The sequence below is a fragment of the Vitis riparia genome, chromosome 7, assembly GCF_004353265.1.
Source record: "Vitis riparia cultivar Riparia Gloire de Montpellier isolate 1030 chromosome 7, EGFV_Vit.rip_1.0, whole genome shotgun sequence".
Classification (NCBI taxonomy): domain Eukaryota; kingdom Viridiplantae; phylum Streptophyta; class Magnoliopsida; order Vitales; family Vitaceae; genus Vitis; species Vitis riparia.
Genome location: NC_048437.1, coordinates 672722 through 690812, shown reverse-complemented (window position 1 = coordinate 690812; position 18091 = coordinate 672722). Strand labels below are relative to the sequence as shown.

The following is an 18091-nucleotide window of genomic DNA, read 5'->3' as shown; positions in this document are numbered from 1 at the left end:
AAAAAAATATATATCATACTAAGCAAATATCATATATGGAGAAATAAAAGATTAAAATAAAAAAAGACCACTTGATAATAGTTGAAGTAATTGAGATGTTGCTCGAAATTACCTTTCAAAAACATTTCAATGAACTTATACAAGGTGGTTGTGCATTGGGAAATGGGATTTTACACATGCTCTTATGCATGACTCATTGTTATGTCATAGGTGATGCATCTCTTGTCTAGATAGTAGACGATGTTGGTTTAGTGTGATGAGAGGCTCCAATTTTTATAATATAAAGAAGTTTCTAAAATTAATATTTACTTTAATTCTTTTGCTAAACAAACATTTGCCTAAAAAGTTTGAAAATTGACACAAGAATTAGCTTCCTCATTCATTACACCACTCCCACTTTTCTTCCCTCTTTATTATACCTAATCCCACTGCAACCTTATTTGTCAACTCCAATATTTAAAGAAGAAAGAATAAAATTCGTTTCACTAATCGGGTCTCTATGAGAAATCGGACTTCATCACGAAAGGTCACTTGATTAAAAATAAAATAAAATAAATTTAAAAAGGGAAAATAAGAAAACAAATTATACATATATATTTTCCTGAGATCATATCTCTCACCCAAAAACTATTAAATAGAATTATAGAGAGAATTAATATTAATATTATTATTATTATAGAGAAATGAAAAAGAATAATTAAAAATTGAACAACAAAGAAGCCCTTATCACACCAGGCAAATTCATAGAAAATATGTACAAACTAGAAAAGGATTCTCCAGGAATCGGTTTTTCAAGATTGAATGACTAATCGTCTGGTGCAGACAGAGCAGAAGAACTTCCTCTTGGTTCTGAAGAAGAAAGGCAAAAAGCAGAACCTCCACGCGCTCTCCACGTCCATGGCCTGGATCATCCCTCCGCAGTAAGGGCACGCCCCCGGAGCTGGATGTCTTCCCACAACCCTCTCTTCTTGATCGCACACGAACACCAGACACATATCGATCGATCGCAGATGAACTGGTTTGTGAAATTGAATCAGGAGCGTTGGGATGTATTTAATATTTATAGAGAGATTCGAAGAAAGAGTCTGGAGAAAACGAGGATGGTCCGGAAGGAATAAGGAAGGTGGTGGGTTTTATCTCCAGAAGATTCTAAATGCTGACCTTTCTATTTCACTTTTTTTTGTGAAGAATTCGTTTTGTTTACGCGGTTTCTACGTCACCTCTAATACGTGTGAAAGTTTGGCCAAGTGCTGCACGTGTTATTGACTTTTTAGTGATGTTGAATTAAAAGAATTCAAACGTTATTATTATTATTATTTTTAGAATTATCTACCAATTTAGGAAATGATATCCTCCCTCAAAACTTTATACTCATTTTATAGAGAAACATTATATATATATATATATATATATATATATATAATAGTCAAACCACAACCCTCTTATTCCTTCATTTCCTTCTAGCATGACCAACAATGTCACTAGAAAGAAAATAAAAGAAAAGTGAAATAAAAGAAAACAACAACTCTTGTTTTTTATACCCAGTATTGTTTTGCAAAATTAAATTAATAAAAGACCCCTTTAATTTCTTTGAACATTTTTCCTTGAATCTAGACTTCCCAAATTTAACTTTCGACACATGAAATATTAATAAATAATTCCTAAAATGAGATATATGATTTTTTTTCTTCACCCACCGCACATTTTTTAAGAGTTGAGAGATGTTTTTTTTTTTTTTTAAATATGTTATGAATATGATATTGCCTTGTGATTATTTTTTATTTAAATTAGACATATTAATATAGTTGTATGAATTTTTTTTTATGATTTTAGGACATCTCCAAGTTAATAAAAAAAATCAATTGTTGAATACCTTAAAAAGATACCTTGTTTTGGACTTATTAGTTATTAACATCATTACAGAATTTGGTACTAAATGAGAGCTAGTTAATTAATTTGATCACTTGGATGATGAACTAGACATATAAGAGATATTCTCTAAAAATTTTCATGATAAAACTTAACTACTTGATATTTGTTTTAGATTTATTTTGTGGAATCCCCTGTTTTGATTATTTGCTAATTTTTTCTGTAAAGAAACCCACTTGTGAATAAATTTAACATCGATTATATATAACTCAGTTTTTTTTATTCCTTTTTGAACTCATTATTATTATTTGTGAATTAATCTCATGTCTATGAAAATTCTTTAAAACGCTAAACTAGGTACACAAACTTTTTCTCATCATTTATTTAAATTAAACCTTGTGATTCAACATTGTCTATTAGTGTTTGCTTGTTGTGTTGAGATTGTATGACATTAGATTTGACTTGTTATGGAGTATGTGACTGCTTGAATGCAATATGATGTTATTACTTGTTATTTAACTTTTATGTTTTATGGAAGCGCTTGGAATGCAAACCAAGTATGTCTTTCTTTATTAAATTTATGAATTGTGTTGATGTGTTTATTTAATTCATAGTATCTATGAATTAATCAGTTAATCCTCACAATGATCTCAACTTACTTAGTAGAGACCTAATTTTTAGGATTTAGAGGAGTGCTACAGTTCTTCACTATACCTTCCCAATAAATAACCTGACCTTTGGATCCAACTTGATTTTCATAGACCTATCTTTTGTTTTAGGAGTCATATTTAGGGTTTTTATTTCTTATTTTGTTTTCACTTTAAAAAAAATAAAACAAAAATAAGTGACAACTCCATTATTTAAAAAAAAATCTTTTTTCACAAACAAAAAACTAATCTCACCATCGAGTTGGGAACAGATATGAAAATGCAAGATCACACTACTTTTACTTCAAAATCCCACCCTTAAAAGATTTGAAACCTCAAACTCATATATAGCAAACAAAATAAATATATTCTTTTCTAAAAAAAATATTAAATAACAATAATGTTATATTTTTTAAAATTATATGATTAGTTAAAACTAAATAATTAAAATTTCTTTCATTTTTAATATATTCACATTTAAATATTACACATATTTCATTTAATAAAATTTAAAATATTAATACATTTATAGTTATGCATCAGATAAAAATGAAATATTATTGATTTTTAATTTATTTATATATTTTAAAATTTTATAATTATTTTTAATTTTAATAATATATTTATGATGTACCGGTTTGATCATAGTTCAATCATTGGTCTTACCAATGAACTGTGAATCAATAACTTTTTTTATTCAATAACTGATCTGATTTTGAAAACATTGTTAAAATGTGTGTTTATTAAACTTATTTAACCAAATCCTAAAATATTTTAACAAATATAATTATAAGAAATAATAAATATATGAGACAATTGTGTTTGGAGCGAGTTGGACCCAAAAATTAAACTTTGGTCCATATAAGTTGCATAATTGATGAGAAGGATATAAAATATGAAGAGACAAATATACCCTTCAAAACTATTTTCTACCACAATGTTTGACAAACTTTTTTGTGTTAAATATTTTTTAAATAATTATTTTGAACATTTATTATTTTTAGAAAACTATTTTTTTTAAAAATATATTCTAAAAATATATCATTTTAAAAAAATAAAATTGACATATTTTTAGTTATTTTTTATATACACAATTTTAAAAATATATTTTTCTAAGATGTTTGATTTTTAAATGATAATAATAATAATAATTTATTTTTATTTTTTTGGAAAATGATGTATTTTTTTCCAAATCACTAAATTATATTAAATTTTATTGAGGTTTACAAAAAAAATAAAATTTAAATTAATACTTTTTTACTTTTTTTTTTTTTTCATAGTGAGCAAAGGTCATTTCTTGAAAGATAAAAAAAATCATATTCTTCTTTTCAATTTTCACACTTTATGGTCTTGGAGTTAAATGATGAATTTATATGAACCAAAGCTTAATTTTTGAGCCAAAGTGGATCCAAAACATAATTATCCCTAAATATATTAATATTAATAAAAATTTAAATGATTTTATCATGTATGATATAAGAATAAATTTAAGTAGTTGTCAGATAATTCGTCTAACTCTAATATGGTGACAAGAATAAAATTGAGGGTCTATAATAATATGTAATAAATGAAAAAATATTTTGGAAATGGGAGAAGAATCAGTCAACCTCATATTTAAATCATTGATAAAGAGAAGGTTGGTCAAGCCTCTTTCATGATTCAAAGTTGCCAAGCATGTTGATCAAGGCAAGGCTTTGAATAAATATTTGCCTCGTGAATGAAATGTACATTGGTTTGGCTAGCCTAGCACATAGACGTCAAGGAGACAAAGTCAACAAAACCAAATTTACGCCTAACTAAACTTGGAATTTTTGCTCATTATTCAATTTATTAAAAAGAAATTGTATAAGATATATGATATTTTCATAAGATATTGACATTTTCATAATCTAATATTTAGTTAATTGACCTAAAATATGATCTCTAATTTGATTTATTAAAAAAAAATTATATAAGATATACAATATTTTCATAACCTTATATTTAGTTACCATACCTAAAATACGATTTCTAATCAAATATGATATTTGTATAAGATTTTATATTCGATATTGTTCTCTTATTTTGATTTGTAGAAGGAATAAATTATGCAATGAAAAATATATATTATTATTTTAATATTTTTAAATTTTAAAATAAAAATACTATATTTCAATTTTTTTATTCAAAAAATAAATCTTTATCATGTTTAATATTATTTGAAAATTATTCTATACTTTATAATTTAGTAAATAATTTTTATTTCTTTATAATTATTTTTATATCTTTTTTTTTAAAACTTATTTGCTTATTTTCCTTAATTATATAAATACTAAATAAGCTTAAAATATCTAAATTCCTTATTAATTTTAATTATATTTGATTTGATTTTTTTTTTTAGTTTTTATGGTGAAATCGATAAAGCATAAGAAAATCATTTTTTTTAATATTTTTTTTCTTAGTACTTTCTGGAAATCAAACCTAGCTTAAAATTTTGTAAAAATGGAAACGAAATATTTTTTGGAAAGCACTTCCCTTTATTTTCTTTTTCTTTCCTCTTTACTATTTCAAAATAATTGAAATGAAACCTTCCACATCTAAAATTATATTCATGCTCCTTATTTCTATTCATATGCTAATTAATATTTGTATAAGCAATTTTTGTACTCTAGCAATGAAGGTTCATGGAAAATTCTCCATCTTGTAGAAGATGAACTAGTCTATCAAAAACTAATTCTAGCAATCTTCCATGTGCATCTTTTGTACTCAATAAGACACAAGCAATTAGGGTTCATTAATTGAACTTCTCCATGCAGTCCTCTTCATGAAGAAGACGAACTTACCTACCAAAGACCAATTAATTCTAATTGGGACTCATCATTAGGGTTTAAATTAGCTTAAAAAACCATGAGATTAACAAAAACCCGAATAAAGAAACATTCAAATTCATCTGAAATCAACAAATTTTTGCAGATTGGATTGAATTTAAGGCTCATGAATTTCAATTCACAAAGTGGTAAACAACACAATACACTAGTTGGTTATCAGAATCATCAAAATTTGTACAAGAAAATTAGTTATCACTTAACAACAATAGAAATGCAGTCCAAAATGACTACAAATTAAGTGCTCTTGATCATGAAATCTGTGATCCTTTGGAAAGTAGACTCATCACAAGGCAGAACGATTCTCTTCTGGGAATCGAACCCGAACTCCTCTGCAGCTTCCGCTAGCAGCTGCTGCAGCATGGGGTTCTTCAAGTATGATATGGGAACCACAAACCTCTTCATCTCTTCTCCCACATATACCACAAAGTGCCCCTTTGGAGCTCTTCTCCTCGTTTCACTATCTTGCTTGTTTCCCATTAATTTTTTTTTTAAAAAAGGTGGTGTCCGTGCGAAAAGCCTAAGATCTCAAAGCTGCAGATCAATGTAGAAATGGGGCAGCTGCTTCATCTATATATATAGAATTTGAAATGCCTTGTTCCACATCGCCTAACCGCACGAGGCCCCCTTTCCACCTCATTCTCCCTCAACTTGTCGTAACCTTTTGTGAAACACTGAATATATTAGTGAATAGTGAAGATATTGACAGTTAGCGTCCATAGCGAATTAATGAAGGCTTGTTCCATGGAGGTAGCTAGCCTTTGGCACATGGCTCCTAGTCTCCTAAACAACCATAACAAAGCAGCATTAGGAGGATGTTTGTCCGGTTTGGAAGCTGCCTTACTTATCCAACCAGTCCAACTAAGAATACCCATAACATATATCATATTTGCAACGGCAATTAGTACCAGTCATCACAAGCGACAAATCCATATTTTTCGGGCCAATTCGACGTGACTCAAAGCGTCTAAATGATAGTATATTGATCATCACCATACTTGATGACTCACATGGCTTTTAATTTATACGATTCAGATGAGTTATTGGAGTTGAAACATGGCTAATTTGCATTGGATTGCGGGCTCAGGGGGTGTCTCGCGGTGCCAAACATGATGTGATGGAATACAAACTACAAAGGGTTTTGCATGGCTGATATATATGGCGTCTTTTGATGGTTCACCTTTCATTCTCATCAAACGGTACTACACTTTTGTTTTGCTTGTTAGGCTTACTAGCGTGATTTGCTCCCCAAAATCCACATGCATTACTCCCTTGCCGGCGGCCTTCGTAGTGTAGGCACTAAGGGGGCAATTCGTGTCACGATCCGCTCCTTCACACGTAAATATAATATAGTTTTCGTTCTAATCCAAGCCCTGTTTGGATCAATATATAGCATATTACTTCTGTATCTAGCCATTCAAGCGGAAGAAATATGAGTATTAATGAATCTCCTTTATGTTGGCCAAGCATAAGTCAATGGAAACAGTACTCTTAAAACTCGCGTTTGGCATTTGAGGAAAAGCATACGTCTCCTTAATTCTCTGAAATGCAAATACACCACCTTAGAGGTTAGAACAGATGAGCACTAAACCAAAACGCTTTTGGAAATTAGGCTTGACAATTCAAGCGCCGATTTTAGCTTTTGAAGACGTACCCAATCTAACTTCCCTCCACAAGCAATAGAGTAATAGAATCTCAAAACAGTTGGGAGTTACCAATCAGAAGAAACAAACAAAGGAAGATGAACACGTAGCACATGTCTCATTAAATGGCCAACCAAGTAAGGACATGGGCATATCCTTTCAGCAAACAGCTGATAAGACTCAGTTTTTATCAGCAATTTTCAACTCTCATTGCATCCCTTAATTTCTCGCTGACCAAACATGTCATAGCCCTGATGTCACTGCATATTTGATGGTGGAATAAAGATTAATACATATGAAATATGTGAGTATTTGAAGGCTTGTGTGCTGGCCATGTGTCCTACTTCTTCTATGGTCGGTAGTCATGATGTGATTGATCAATAATATTACAACTATACTTTTGATTGGACTGGACAAATACATGGAGGAAATGCCTCTCAGAATGAATTAGAAGCGAATTGTTTCAAAGAAGCTCATATTAAATCAAGTGGATTTTGCAATCCTAAATAATGTTACTTTAATACATAAATAATTAATCAGAGCACCCCAATATAGTTGAAAATATTATGAATGTTGCTACATTTACGTATCACCATTTTTATTTCTCACAAAATTGGTGGCGATGAGATGCAATGAAAAGTACGGTAGTATACATTGAAGCCTATTATGAGTGTAGTTTAAAATAAAAAAAAACTAATTTAGAGTATGTTTGACCGTGATTTTAAATGTTAGAAGAACTATAAATTCTTCCTAAAAATATTTTCAAATGCATTCTTAATTAATTTAGTTTTTGGTTTCTTGTTTCATAACTGATAGAAAATAAAAACCAAATCAAATTAACATCTATATCTTATGTCATTCATAATTGTTGGATGAATTTTCTATATTCATTATTAGGTATATTTTTTAGACACAACTAAAGAAAGTCATTATTAATAAAGAAAATATGCATAATAATAAATTCACTTCTTACTAAATATTTTATTATTATTATTATTATTATTATGCAACTTTATTTATATTTATTTTCATTGCCTTGTAGTTTTTGTGCTATAAAGATTTTGCATGTCTTGAATCAAATGCATGGACTTGAAAAATCTAGTTTTATAAAACAACCTAAAATCAATGATTTTAAAATATGTTTATAAATTAGAGAAAACATTTATAGGTTAAAAGCAAACATAGAATAAAAGGTTGAGCAAGTTTTACTAAATAATGATTAAAATCGACAAAATAGACACTAAATTATTTATTAATACCAAATGCGATAACATGTTGTTAGTACAAATATATGTTAATAATATTTGTGAATTTTAATTTCTTCCATGTTTTTATTTGAAGAGTAACTTATTTTTGATATAAATACCCTTTATTATTTTAAGTATTTATATATATATTTAAAAAGAGAGAGTTATTTTTACAAGAAAAAAACTAAGATATTTTTGTTAACAATTTCTCTTTATTAATAATTTTATCGAAACATGGATAGTGAATTTGAAATGAGTAAGACGAAGGAAGGGAATTTCTATCTTTGCCAACAAATCAAATAATTAAATAAATATGTTTTTATCGATCATATGAAATACATGAGAAATATATTTAAAATATTTAAATTAGAAAACATAAATACTATAAAAGTTTGTTTGAAAATGATTCTATGAAGCGTTTTTAAGAGCCCGTTTTTAATTTTTCTAACACTAAAAACACTTCCTAAAATTACTATCAAACACACTCTTATAATTTGGTAAAATTTAAGAAATACTTTTAAAAATCTAAAAAATCATTTATAGTATTAAAAAAATACTTATATTATTTTCTAAAAAAACATTTTGAGTCTGTTTAATAATGATTTAAAACCTTTTTTATATTTGAAAATTTTTATTATTCAAATATTAAAAATACTAAAAACGTTTCATAAAATCATTGTCAAATACACTTTTACAATGTGTTTGATCCTAATTCTTGGAAGTGTTTATGGTATTTTTAACATTTAAATTTTGTTATTTTTAAGTATTAGAAAAATTAAAAATATTTCATAAAATTATTTTCAAATGCATTTTTAACATGTGATTCTCTTAAAAATATTTTTAAATAAAATACTTTTACTAAAAATACTTCAAAAAGAAACATAACCAAACATATTCTTAAATTATGAATAAACTTGTCTATCTAACATGAACATGAGAGGGATGAAAAAGGTAAAAAATATAAATATTACACCCTGACAAGGTAGGAATGGATTTTGTTCTATTTAATGGTTAGTAAGCCCGATATCTTATTTAATATTTATTTATGTGCAAGATTTTTATCATATGAGAAGAAATCACGTGTTATTAATTTTTTTTATATATATATTTTAAAAGGATAATTGGTTGAAGACATTCGTATAAAAAAAAAAGAAAAAAAAAAGTAAATTAATAAGATGTTGATTTTATGGATGGTCGAATAGATAGAAAGAATACGAGACATGTAAAATACCAACTCTCGATGCCAAATATTTTCTAATTCAATGTATTAAAAAATATTAAATTTTAAATTCTTCTTCTGCATGGGCTTGTACAAATGTAAATTATAATTTGGAATTTTCCTTTATAAAAAGGAAAAAAAGGAAAAAACTTGAATTTAATCACCCTAATAATTTAGTTTTATTAATATTAAAATTTTAAAATTAGAAAATATTAGATAATCATTCCTTTATAAAGTTAATTTTTTTTAAAAAAATTTAAAAATATTATAATATTTCCTAAATCAAACCCAAGCAGTCCAATTCTTTTAAACTAACAATTATTAACGAAAAGAATTATTTAATTTATTTCTATTTTTATTAATACCTTTTTTTTAATAAAAATATATTTAAAAAATTCGTACAATAATAAGAAATAAATAAAAAGGAAATTAGAAAAACCTTTAAATAGGAAGGGAGGCTCATGCATGAGTCTCACATGGCACCAATCTAGTGCAACGTGTTCCACCATAGGGCCTCTGCTCTCAGGTTCCCCCTTTTTTCTCTCTCTTCCCAAAACCCCTTTCTGGCGGTTTAGGGTTTTAGTGAATGTATTTCTAGGGTTTCAACACCTTGATTTTTGCAACTTATCCAAGCTGGAAAAAGTTACCTTCTTCTTTTTTTCTCCTGTTCTGATCCTGGGGCGTTTTTTTTAGGGGTTTGGGCTTTTTTTGGAGTTTGAGTTTTTTAAGGTTTTTCTAGGGTTTTTGATGATCAGTTTGTTTTTTGTGTTTCTAGGGTTTTGGTGTGAAGTGGGAGTTGTTTTGAAGTCGCCATTGTCTCTCCAGGTAAGAAAATCTGAGTTTCTGCACCTGTTTTTGGCTAATCTAGGCTGGTTTTGACTTAGGCGCCCGGTTTGGTTCCCGGGATAATGTGGGAAAATAGATGGTTTGAAATCGGTGTATCTGGGTGGTTTCTTTACTTCTTGTTTTGTTTTGCTTGTTTTGAAGCAAGGGGTGTGAGATTTTTGTGTTTTATTTTATTTTATCTTTTTATTTTTCTGGGTTTTCCCGGGAACCAAACAGTGGGTTGATTGATGTAGTGCATTCTGTAATTTGAGTTAAGATATGGGATTCTTGGGATCCTTTGTTGTGTGTGTGTGTGTGTGTGTGTTTTTCTGTTTCTTAGCTGCCAAACAGGTTGTTAGTATGCTAGGATTTTTTTTTTAAGCATAAAGGGTTTGTTTAAGGCTTTATACGTGAATGCAATAAAAGAGATACAGAAGAAAGAAAATAAAATAAGTTGTGGAAAAATCATTGTCTTGGTGTGGTTTGTTGAGACCATTTTGTTATGTTAGTAAAAATGGAAAGATGACAAAGACAAGAAAAGCATGTCTTTAAAGGGGTTTCTGAAAAGTATTTGCTAATTCTTGAAAAGCTTAAAAGGGTTTCTCCCGCATTTTAATTTCAATTCTTGTTCAAATGGAAAATGGGACAACAGAAAGTGTCGATTCTCAACAGTTGTTTTGGTTTCTGTTTCCGAAACCCACGTGAAACAGACCCTTATTTCCTTATCTAAAAGACTCGCACACGCCAAATGCGTTGCTATTGTTTTAGAAAGGGTATCAACAATATTGTTTTAGAAAGTGTATGAACAAGGATCGATGCAAATCGTCTGCAAAGAGCCTTGTTTTTGTTGAAAACATTTTGGTTACAGAACCTTAACCGATATTTTGGGCATTGCTTCCTTTGAATTTCATTGGAAACAACAAATACCTCAAATTATTGTAACCATGCAATCCAATGTTTGATTATTGAAGGCATATGAAAACTTTTGTGGGGTCTTTAGTGCAGATTTTGTATATGAATGTGGATGTGTCTCTTATGATTGATGACTTTACTGTTTTGATCGCAATAGTAGGATTGTAGTTAATTATTTTATTTGTACTTATTACATTGGGACTAGGTGGCATATTAGGAAATTTTTATAGGAAAATGTAGGGAGTTCTGTTTGTATCTTTAGCTCAATTTTTTTAAGTCGTCCAATAATTCAATGATAAGTTAATCCTTGAGATCAACAAGGCTAGTCTTAGGTGTGCTTGAAGTTGCAACATTAAGATTAGGTCAAACAACACTGTCTCACATTTTGACTGCAAGTCACTTTGAACCATATGGACGACTTTTATACACTCACAGACAATATAGCTTACAGAATAGGAAAAAATGGCATTTAGTATCAATCAAAACCCTTAGAAACATATATAGGTAACAAGACACAAAATGTACAGAAACTCAATATTATGGAATAATTCTAAACATTTACTATGTCTGATATTCTCTCAAATCTTCTAATGTACTATTAATTATGATTATTATAGGAAACCATAGTGTTAGAAATTAAAGAGTGCAATCATTCAGCCACGAACTGTGAAAGACAGTTGATTTGTCACAAGATGTGAACCACTCAGTCACCACTTAATGTTAATGCTTGCTGCTTCTTCCCTTTATGATGCTCCTCCCTTAAAGATTACATGTGGAAGCTACTCCTGAAATTGTATGCTTTCAACACTTCATGGTGACACAAATAGAATAGTTTCTCAAATTAATTAAGCATCCTATGCTCACTGCATGAATGGAAAAGATCATATACCTCCACATGAGAAGATATGACCATGTCTTAGCACAAACAATGTCTTAATTAGATTGCCACAAGAGTAGGCATAACATGCCATGCTAACACATTTTAGGCATTATGGCTACAAGAGGCTCCAATTCCAACCAACCAAAGACATAGGAGGAGGTAAAAGCAGCATTTTGATCTAACACTTGATCTCATATTGGCGTTCAATTATTTACCTACTTTTTCTTTTATTGAGGGAATGGAATGAAAAAGAAAGGGAAAGCATTAAACAAATAGAAGTGGAATAAACTTAGTTGTCCTGTGGATTCTATGATGAAAAGGCACAGAGATGGTAATTTTAGAATGGTAAATTGGCTATCTTTTAGGAAAAACTCAGATTTAAGTGGCATGGTTATCAAATCTGAGTCAAACATTGAGCCCATTTTGAAGTTTGAGTCAAATGTTAAGTGGCATGGTTATCGGATCCGAGTCAAATGTTGAGCCCATTTTGAAGTTTGGGCTAAAAATATTTCCTAAATGAAGTTAATCTTATCACAAATCTTCTAAGATACTACTAATGATACAATGCATCATTGTACGCTGTATTTACAATGCTCTTCCTCGTGCTTTGTCTTGATTATCTTCATTTTCTTTTTCTTTTTATTTTTTTTAGCCATTTGTTGCTCTCAAGATGCAATACTAATGAATTAAACAATATTTGGTTCATTGTGATATTGTAACTAATTATTTTTGTTAAATTCCTATAAAAAAAAAACTAATTATTTTTGTTAAAGTGGAATTGGTAGATGTTAGGGGGCACACTGGGCTTTGTAATGCCACTATACTCGTGATTCAAAAATCATTGTCCACACCTATTTTGGGCTCGATACTTGCTTTTCTTTTAAAGAAACTACGAAAAGGAAGTTTTAAAAAAGCTGAATGACATACAAATTCCTTATTGGCAGGACATGCACCTCTCGTTTCTTCCCTCAGTTGTTATTTGCCTGTTTTCATTCTCATCACTGCACATTCCTTGCCACTAGCTAATATAAAAGTTCCAATGGGAAATAACCATTTGTGAGTCAAATTATGGGACAAATTCCTAAGTTGCATGCCAGCAATGAAATCTTCATAAATGAAGATGAAATTTTGAAGCATGAAAACATCAATATTTTCTGGGTATAAAGAAAATAGGTTGAATACTTAATGTTACCATGACTCCCATTGAATATCCCAAGAATTGTGGCTTACAGTCCATTCTTAGAGGCAATTGGTAATTTTTTTTTAAAGATGTGCATTTCTGTGTCACTTGGCTCAATCCTAACAATAGACTATGGTGTTCTGTCAATTATCCTTTTCTTTTCCTTTGATAGGTCAATATTTATTTTTTGGGCCCTGCTGGGACTTGAACGTGGTACCCTCCCAAAATCCCACCCAACCCCTTACCACTCGAGCCAGACCTCAAGCCCATCAACTCTATTTTTTCCATTATTGATTAAAGAAAATTTTGATATTACAAAGGGGAAACTAAATTGGGACCTGTTTATAAATTGGATAGACAATGTGCCATCCTACCCTGACTTGACTCCGGTTAATTTGGGTTGTTGTGGTGAGAAGTCAGATAAAGTTCAACTTCTTTTTTAAATTTTAAATTAGTATTGAATCATGAGGGGGTTGTTCAGGTGAGTGGGAAGACAGAGCTGGGCATATCATTCATGTTTCTGAGCATCCTCTCTTTTTGCATTTCATCAGCAACAGAACCTGTGAAAGACTGGACGAAGCATCGAAGAAGGGCACGTGTTGGTCTGTTCTAAGACACACGGGAATGGTGCAGTGGGGGGCTTGTCGAAGAGTTTTCATCAGTCAGCATGGAGAGAACAACTCTCAACTCTCATCTAACACTGTTGAAAAAGATGGAGATGAAGAAGCCATGGTAGCTGACTCCCATTTGATAAAAGACAGCCAGAAGAGCAAGCGCCTTTGCTCTGTTCCTCGTCAAGAGCCAAATGCAGTAAGATCTGAGAAGCTCTGGGATTCTTGTCACCGGGTTTTCATTAATCAGCAAGGAGAGAACAACCAACAACCTCCATCTAGCATTGTTAAGGAGGATGATGATTCAGACAGAGATGATGAAACAATAACAGCTGAACCCCTTGTGCCAGAGGAAAGGCAGAAGAGAAAGCGTACTTGCCCTATCCAATTTCAAGAAATGGACACAGCAAGATATCAGAAGCAAAGGCAAAGTCGTCATTGCAATAACAATAAAAAGAACAAGGTCAAGAGTTCCATAAACAGATGGTCTGAAGATAGGTAGAGATTATATCAATTATCCTCATTACATCTTTTATGTAGTTATGGTTGGTTATAAAGTCAGCTATGTGTTCATTATGAAGGTATAAGCTGGCAGAGGAAAGCATGCTAGAGATCTTGAAGGCTGAAGGGGCAGTATTTGGCAATGCGATTACCCGACCAGCACTGAGATCGGCAGCTCGTAAGCGCATTGGCGACACTGGGCTACTAGACCATCTACTTAAGCACATTGATGGCAAGGTAGCACCAGGTGGCGCTGAGCGATTCAGACGGTGGCACAACACAAATGGAGTGATGGAATATTGGTTGGAGGGTGCTGACATGGTTGATATTCGGCGTGAGGCTGGGGTGCAAGATCCTTTCTGGGTCCCCACAACTTCATCTGAGCCGGGTGACCTCTCTCATCATCCCATTATAGCTCAAGAGTTGAAGCTGCTTAAGGCAGAAATGGCCAAAATGAAGAAGTAATAAAACCAGAAAACACAATTTTATAAAACAAACTTCCTGTGATTGATTTAGGTATGCTCTGATATTCACTGTATTTATTTATTCATTTTTTGGTATAAACAGAGATGTGCAGGATCTGGTATCCAAGAAGAGAGAGGAAGTTCAACCTTCAACCACTAATCAAAGGCCAAAACTCAACAGTTCCTTGCTTCAGCTACAGGTGAATGTGAATAACAGAAAATATTAGAATAATTTGAAACTTCTGATTCAGCTTAATGGAACTGTAATCTTGATTTTGACAGGAAACACGGAAGGAACTAGAGAATTGGAAAGCTAAGACTGAGAAACAGCTGACAGAGATTTCAAATTCTTTGAACAGTATGCAGGTATCTAAATACTCCACAATCTTGTCTTGTCTTTTTTGCTTTGGAGAAACATCAGAGATTGATATGATGAGATGGGATGACAATGATACACTCCATGCAGTAGACAACCGCAATTGTGAACCTGTTGATTTTGTTTGTAGCGGTAGCATTTCTATTAGTCCTTATCTGGTGTCTTATTTTTTGACAGGAAATGCATGAAGAATTGGTGGAATGGAAAGCTAAAATTGAGCAGCAATTGACAGAGACTTCAAATTCGTTGAGTGTTGTGCAGGTATCAAATCAGTGTGCTACCTTCAGTCCCTCAGCTTCGGGGGAATGGGAAAATTGGTTTGGGAGCAATGAGCTGGGCAATATTCCAGTAGATTTTCCTAATTGGTTGGAGAATGGCGACCTAGTTGATATGGTACCAGAGGAGATAGTACCAGATCCTTACAAAGCCCCACCATCTGAGGAGAAGCCTAGTAATATCCTGGTTAAAATTGAACCCAAGACCACTGGACAAGACCCCTGCCAAGCCTCACCACCTGGGAAGAAGCTGCCCAGTGACAACCTAGTTGATATTGAGCGAGAGGCAACAGTGCAACAACTTTACCAAGCCCCACCTCCTGTGGAGAAGCCTCATGATGCCCGATTTAATATTGAGCCAAAGGCACTGGGCCTAGATCTTTACCAAGGCTCATCAACCTGGAAGAGACCTAGTAATAACCCATCTGTTGACCCCTCTTGCACTAGAGAGCTGGAGCTGCTGAAGGAAGAACTGGCTGCAGTCAAGAGGTAACAAAACTAAGTCCATTTTGGAGAAATTTTAGGATAAATCTTAAGTTTTCCTAGTTTTTTTACATTTCTTGTTGCATTAACAGAGATGTGCAAGATCTAGAACCCAACAAGCCAGAGGAAGATAGTGTTGATTCGACTCCCAATTCATCTTCTTGTACTGATTTGGACCTTGATAATTCATTGCTGCTGATGCAGGTGATGTTGAACCGCATGTTAGGTGGCTACTATAATGTTTAATTTTATTTTTTGGGTTCAGCTTACATTTGGAAATCGTTTCTTGTCTTTTGTTTTGGACAGGAAATGCAGAAGGAATTGGTAAAATGGAAAGCTAAGATTGAGCAGCAACTGGCAGGGATTTCGGTTACTTTGAATGGTATGCATTCAAAGTTGGTGCCAAAGGTTGAAACCGTAGAATAGGATAGAATAGGATATCAGTCATTGCAAAAAGAAAGGGTAGGATGTTAACATGATTGCCAAGGCATTTTTAGGGCAGGTAGGATCGAAGTTTTGTACATGGCCATCCAATTTATCACCAGCTATAAGTTTATATATATATGAGCAGCTAATATATATATATATATATATATATATATAGATATTGCTTAGCAGGTCGTGGCCTATATGAGCAGTTGCTCTCCCTCTCTTTTTCTGTGTTCTCTGCCTCTGTGTGGGTTTTTCTGTATTTACAGGGTCGACGCATGAAATTGGTCATGAAACCATCTTCTCCAGAGAAGATTTCAAACAACACATGTATACACATGGAATCAAAATATATGATGATGTAAGGGCCTCTGATGAACAATGTTCAAGGTTTAATCATCAGAAATTAACTCATGATTCAAGCTCTTGAAACCAACTTCCCCCTCTACATTTGTTGGCAATTTGCCCTGAATTCCGACAGGATACACACGCTACCACAAAACCCTCTACTAAATTGAAAAGCCCTCTGCAGTAAGTAATAAGGAAAAGTCGCCATTTACTATGATACCCGTCATCCACAATAATTTGATAGAAGTACTGCTTCCTATCCTACAAGAAAATTAATGCAAGTTCTGAAAGTATCAGCACTATACATAGAACGGAGCACCATATGGTAAAATCTGACACCAATGTATCAATCAAACTAATCACAAGATCTTTTCATTGACATGCATGAATCCATTTTTACAACAAAGAAAGTTGTCATTAACTTATGTAAAATAGGGTTACAGGTGGGCAAAGACGAGGGGTTCATCAACTACAAAGAGAATTTAGAGTCATGATGGTAACTACCATCCTTACTCTCTTTCAGAAGCCTCAACTCATCTGGTGTGAGGGGTGAAAGGTATGGATATGAGATAAGAGTTTACAAAGAAACAAAAAATGCTCATCTTTCTTTTGAATGGTGTTAACCCCAATTGTTGTGTTGTCTGAATTTCAGTGCCTCCTGGAAACAAAAACAAAGAGAGATATGATAAGGAGCCGATTCTTGTCAGGAATATTGCTCATGCAGTAATGCATTAAGGTGGTTGGAACTATTTAACAACAAAACCATAAAACTAGAAACACAATTCAACAGAGAATAGTCAATGAAAATCAAATCCTTTTTTAACACCTTAATAGCACGAAGATTATTCAGAATCTTTATACCAAAAGAACAGAGCTAACATAAATGATCAATGACAATAAATCTTTGTGTCGTTTCCAATCAAAAATAAAAAATAAAAATATCAAATATGGAAACATTTAAATGCTACTGAAAGAGCAAAGGCCTTCAAACAGATTCAATCATGGGGAGGAGAATTTAAATTTGGGGTTTGGAGAAGAGAAACTAAAAGAAAAGCAAATTGTTAATACAAGGAATGCCTACAATACTTTTTCAGGTAAAAGGGCAATGGAAACCGTAGAGTTCCCAATTGACCTAAAAGCATAAGTTGAAGGATACGAGCTCACAATGTATACCAGGCTAACAAAAACAAATCTTGAAGTAGGGTAATGCTATTCATCAGACAGGTTTTTATTGCTTCTCCTATGCTCACAATGGCATGGGAGGCAAATATTTGCAAAATCATGGGAGATTTTATGGCATGGACTGTACAGAAACAAT

At 31.9% G+C, this 18091-nt stretch overlaps 3 protein-coding genes across 8 annotated transcripts in view; 1 reads left to right on the top strand and 2 right to left on the bottom strand.

Moving 5' to 3' along the window:
• Nucleotides 1–652: 652 nt before the first annotated feature.
• LOC117918912 lies at nucleotides 653–1116 on the bottom strand. Its single transcript, XM_034835884.1, has one exon. It carries the CDS (start codon nucleotides 993–995, stop codon nucleotides 792–794), a length of 204 nt encoding a protein of 67 aa, XP_034691775.1. The 5' UTR covers nucleotides 996–1116; the 3' UTR covers nucleotides 653–791.
• Nucleotides 1117–9967: 8851 nt separating this feature from the next.
• On the top strand, nucleotides 9968–16835 carry LOC117917240 (protein AMEIOTIC 1). 5 transcript variants are annotated; one of them, XM_034833447.1, is made up of 9 exons: nucleotides 9968–10015; nucleotides 10265–10314; nucleotides 13838–14395; nucleotides 14479–14859; nucleotides 14966–15062; nucleotides 15145–15228; nucleotides 15416–16002; nucleotides 16089–16200; nucleotides 16303–16835. In XM_034833447.1, exons 3-9 carry the CDS (start codon nucleotides 13911–13913, stop codon nucleotides 16420–16422), a joined length of 1866 nt encoding a protein of 621 aa, XP_034689338.1. In that variant the 5' UTR covers nucleotides 9968–10015; nucleotides 10265–10314; nucleotides 13838–13910; the 3' UTR covers nucleotides 16423–16835. The 5 variants fall into 5 exon arrangements, with proteins under 5 accessions (XP_034689338.1, XP_034689337.1, XP_034689339.1 ...); XM_034833446.1 differs by having other exon boundaries at nucleotides 9981–10015; nucleotides 13768–14395; XM_034833448.1 differs by lacking the exon at nucleotides 9968–10015 and adding an exon at nucleotides 10051–10184.
• Nucleotides 16836–17119: 284 nt separating this feature from the next.
• Nucleotides 17120–18091, bottom strand: part of LOC117917239 (tetratricopeptide repeat protein 27 homolog) — a 63747-nt gene continuing 62775 nt past the window's right edge. For both annotated transcript variants that reach the window (XM_034833443.1, XM_034833444.1), the window contains exon 21: nucleotides 17120–17431. The gene's annotated coding sequence lies outside the window, so the exon portion shown is untranslated. The remainder of the gene's footprint in view (nucleotides 17432–18091) is intronic.

Bases quoted from the DNA above. Each gene is read 5' to 3' on its own strand.
- LOC117917240 (XM_034833447.1), top strand. From the start codon at position 13,911: ATGGTGCAGTGGGGGGCTTGTCGAAGAGTTTTCATCAGTCAGCATGGA. The intron at 14,860-14,965 runs GTAATAAAACCA...TGGTATAAACAG, and splicing joins GAAATGGCCAAAATGAAGAA to AGATGTGCAGGATCTGGTAT. The intron at 15,229-15,415 runs GTATCTAAATAC...ATTTTTTGACAG, and splicing joins ATTCTTTGAACAGTATGCAG to GAAATGCATGAAGAATTGGT.
- LOC117918912 (XM_034835884.1), bottom strand. From the start codon at position 995: ATGTGTCTGGTGTTCGTGTGCGATCAAGAAGAGAGGGTTGTGGGAAGA.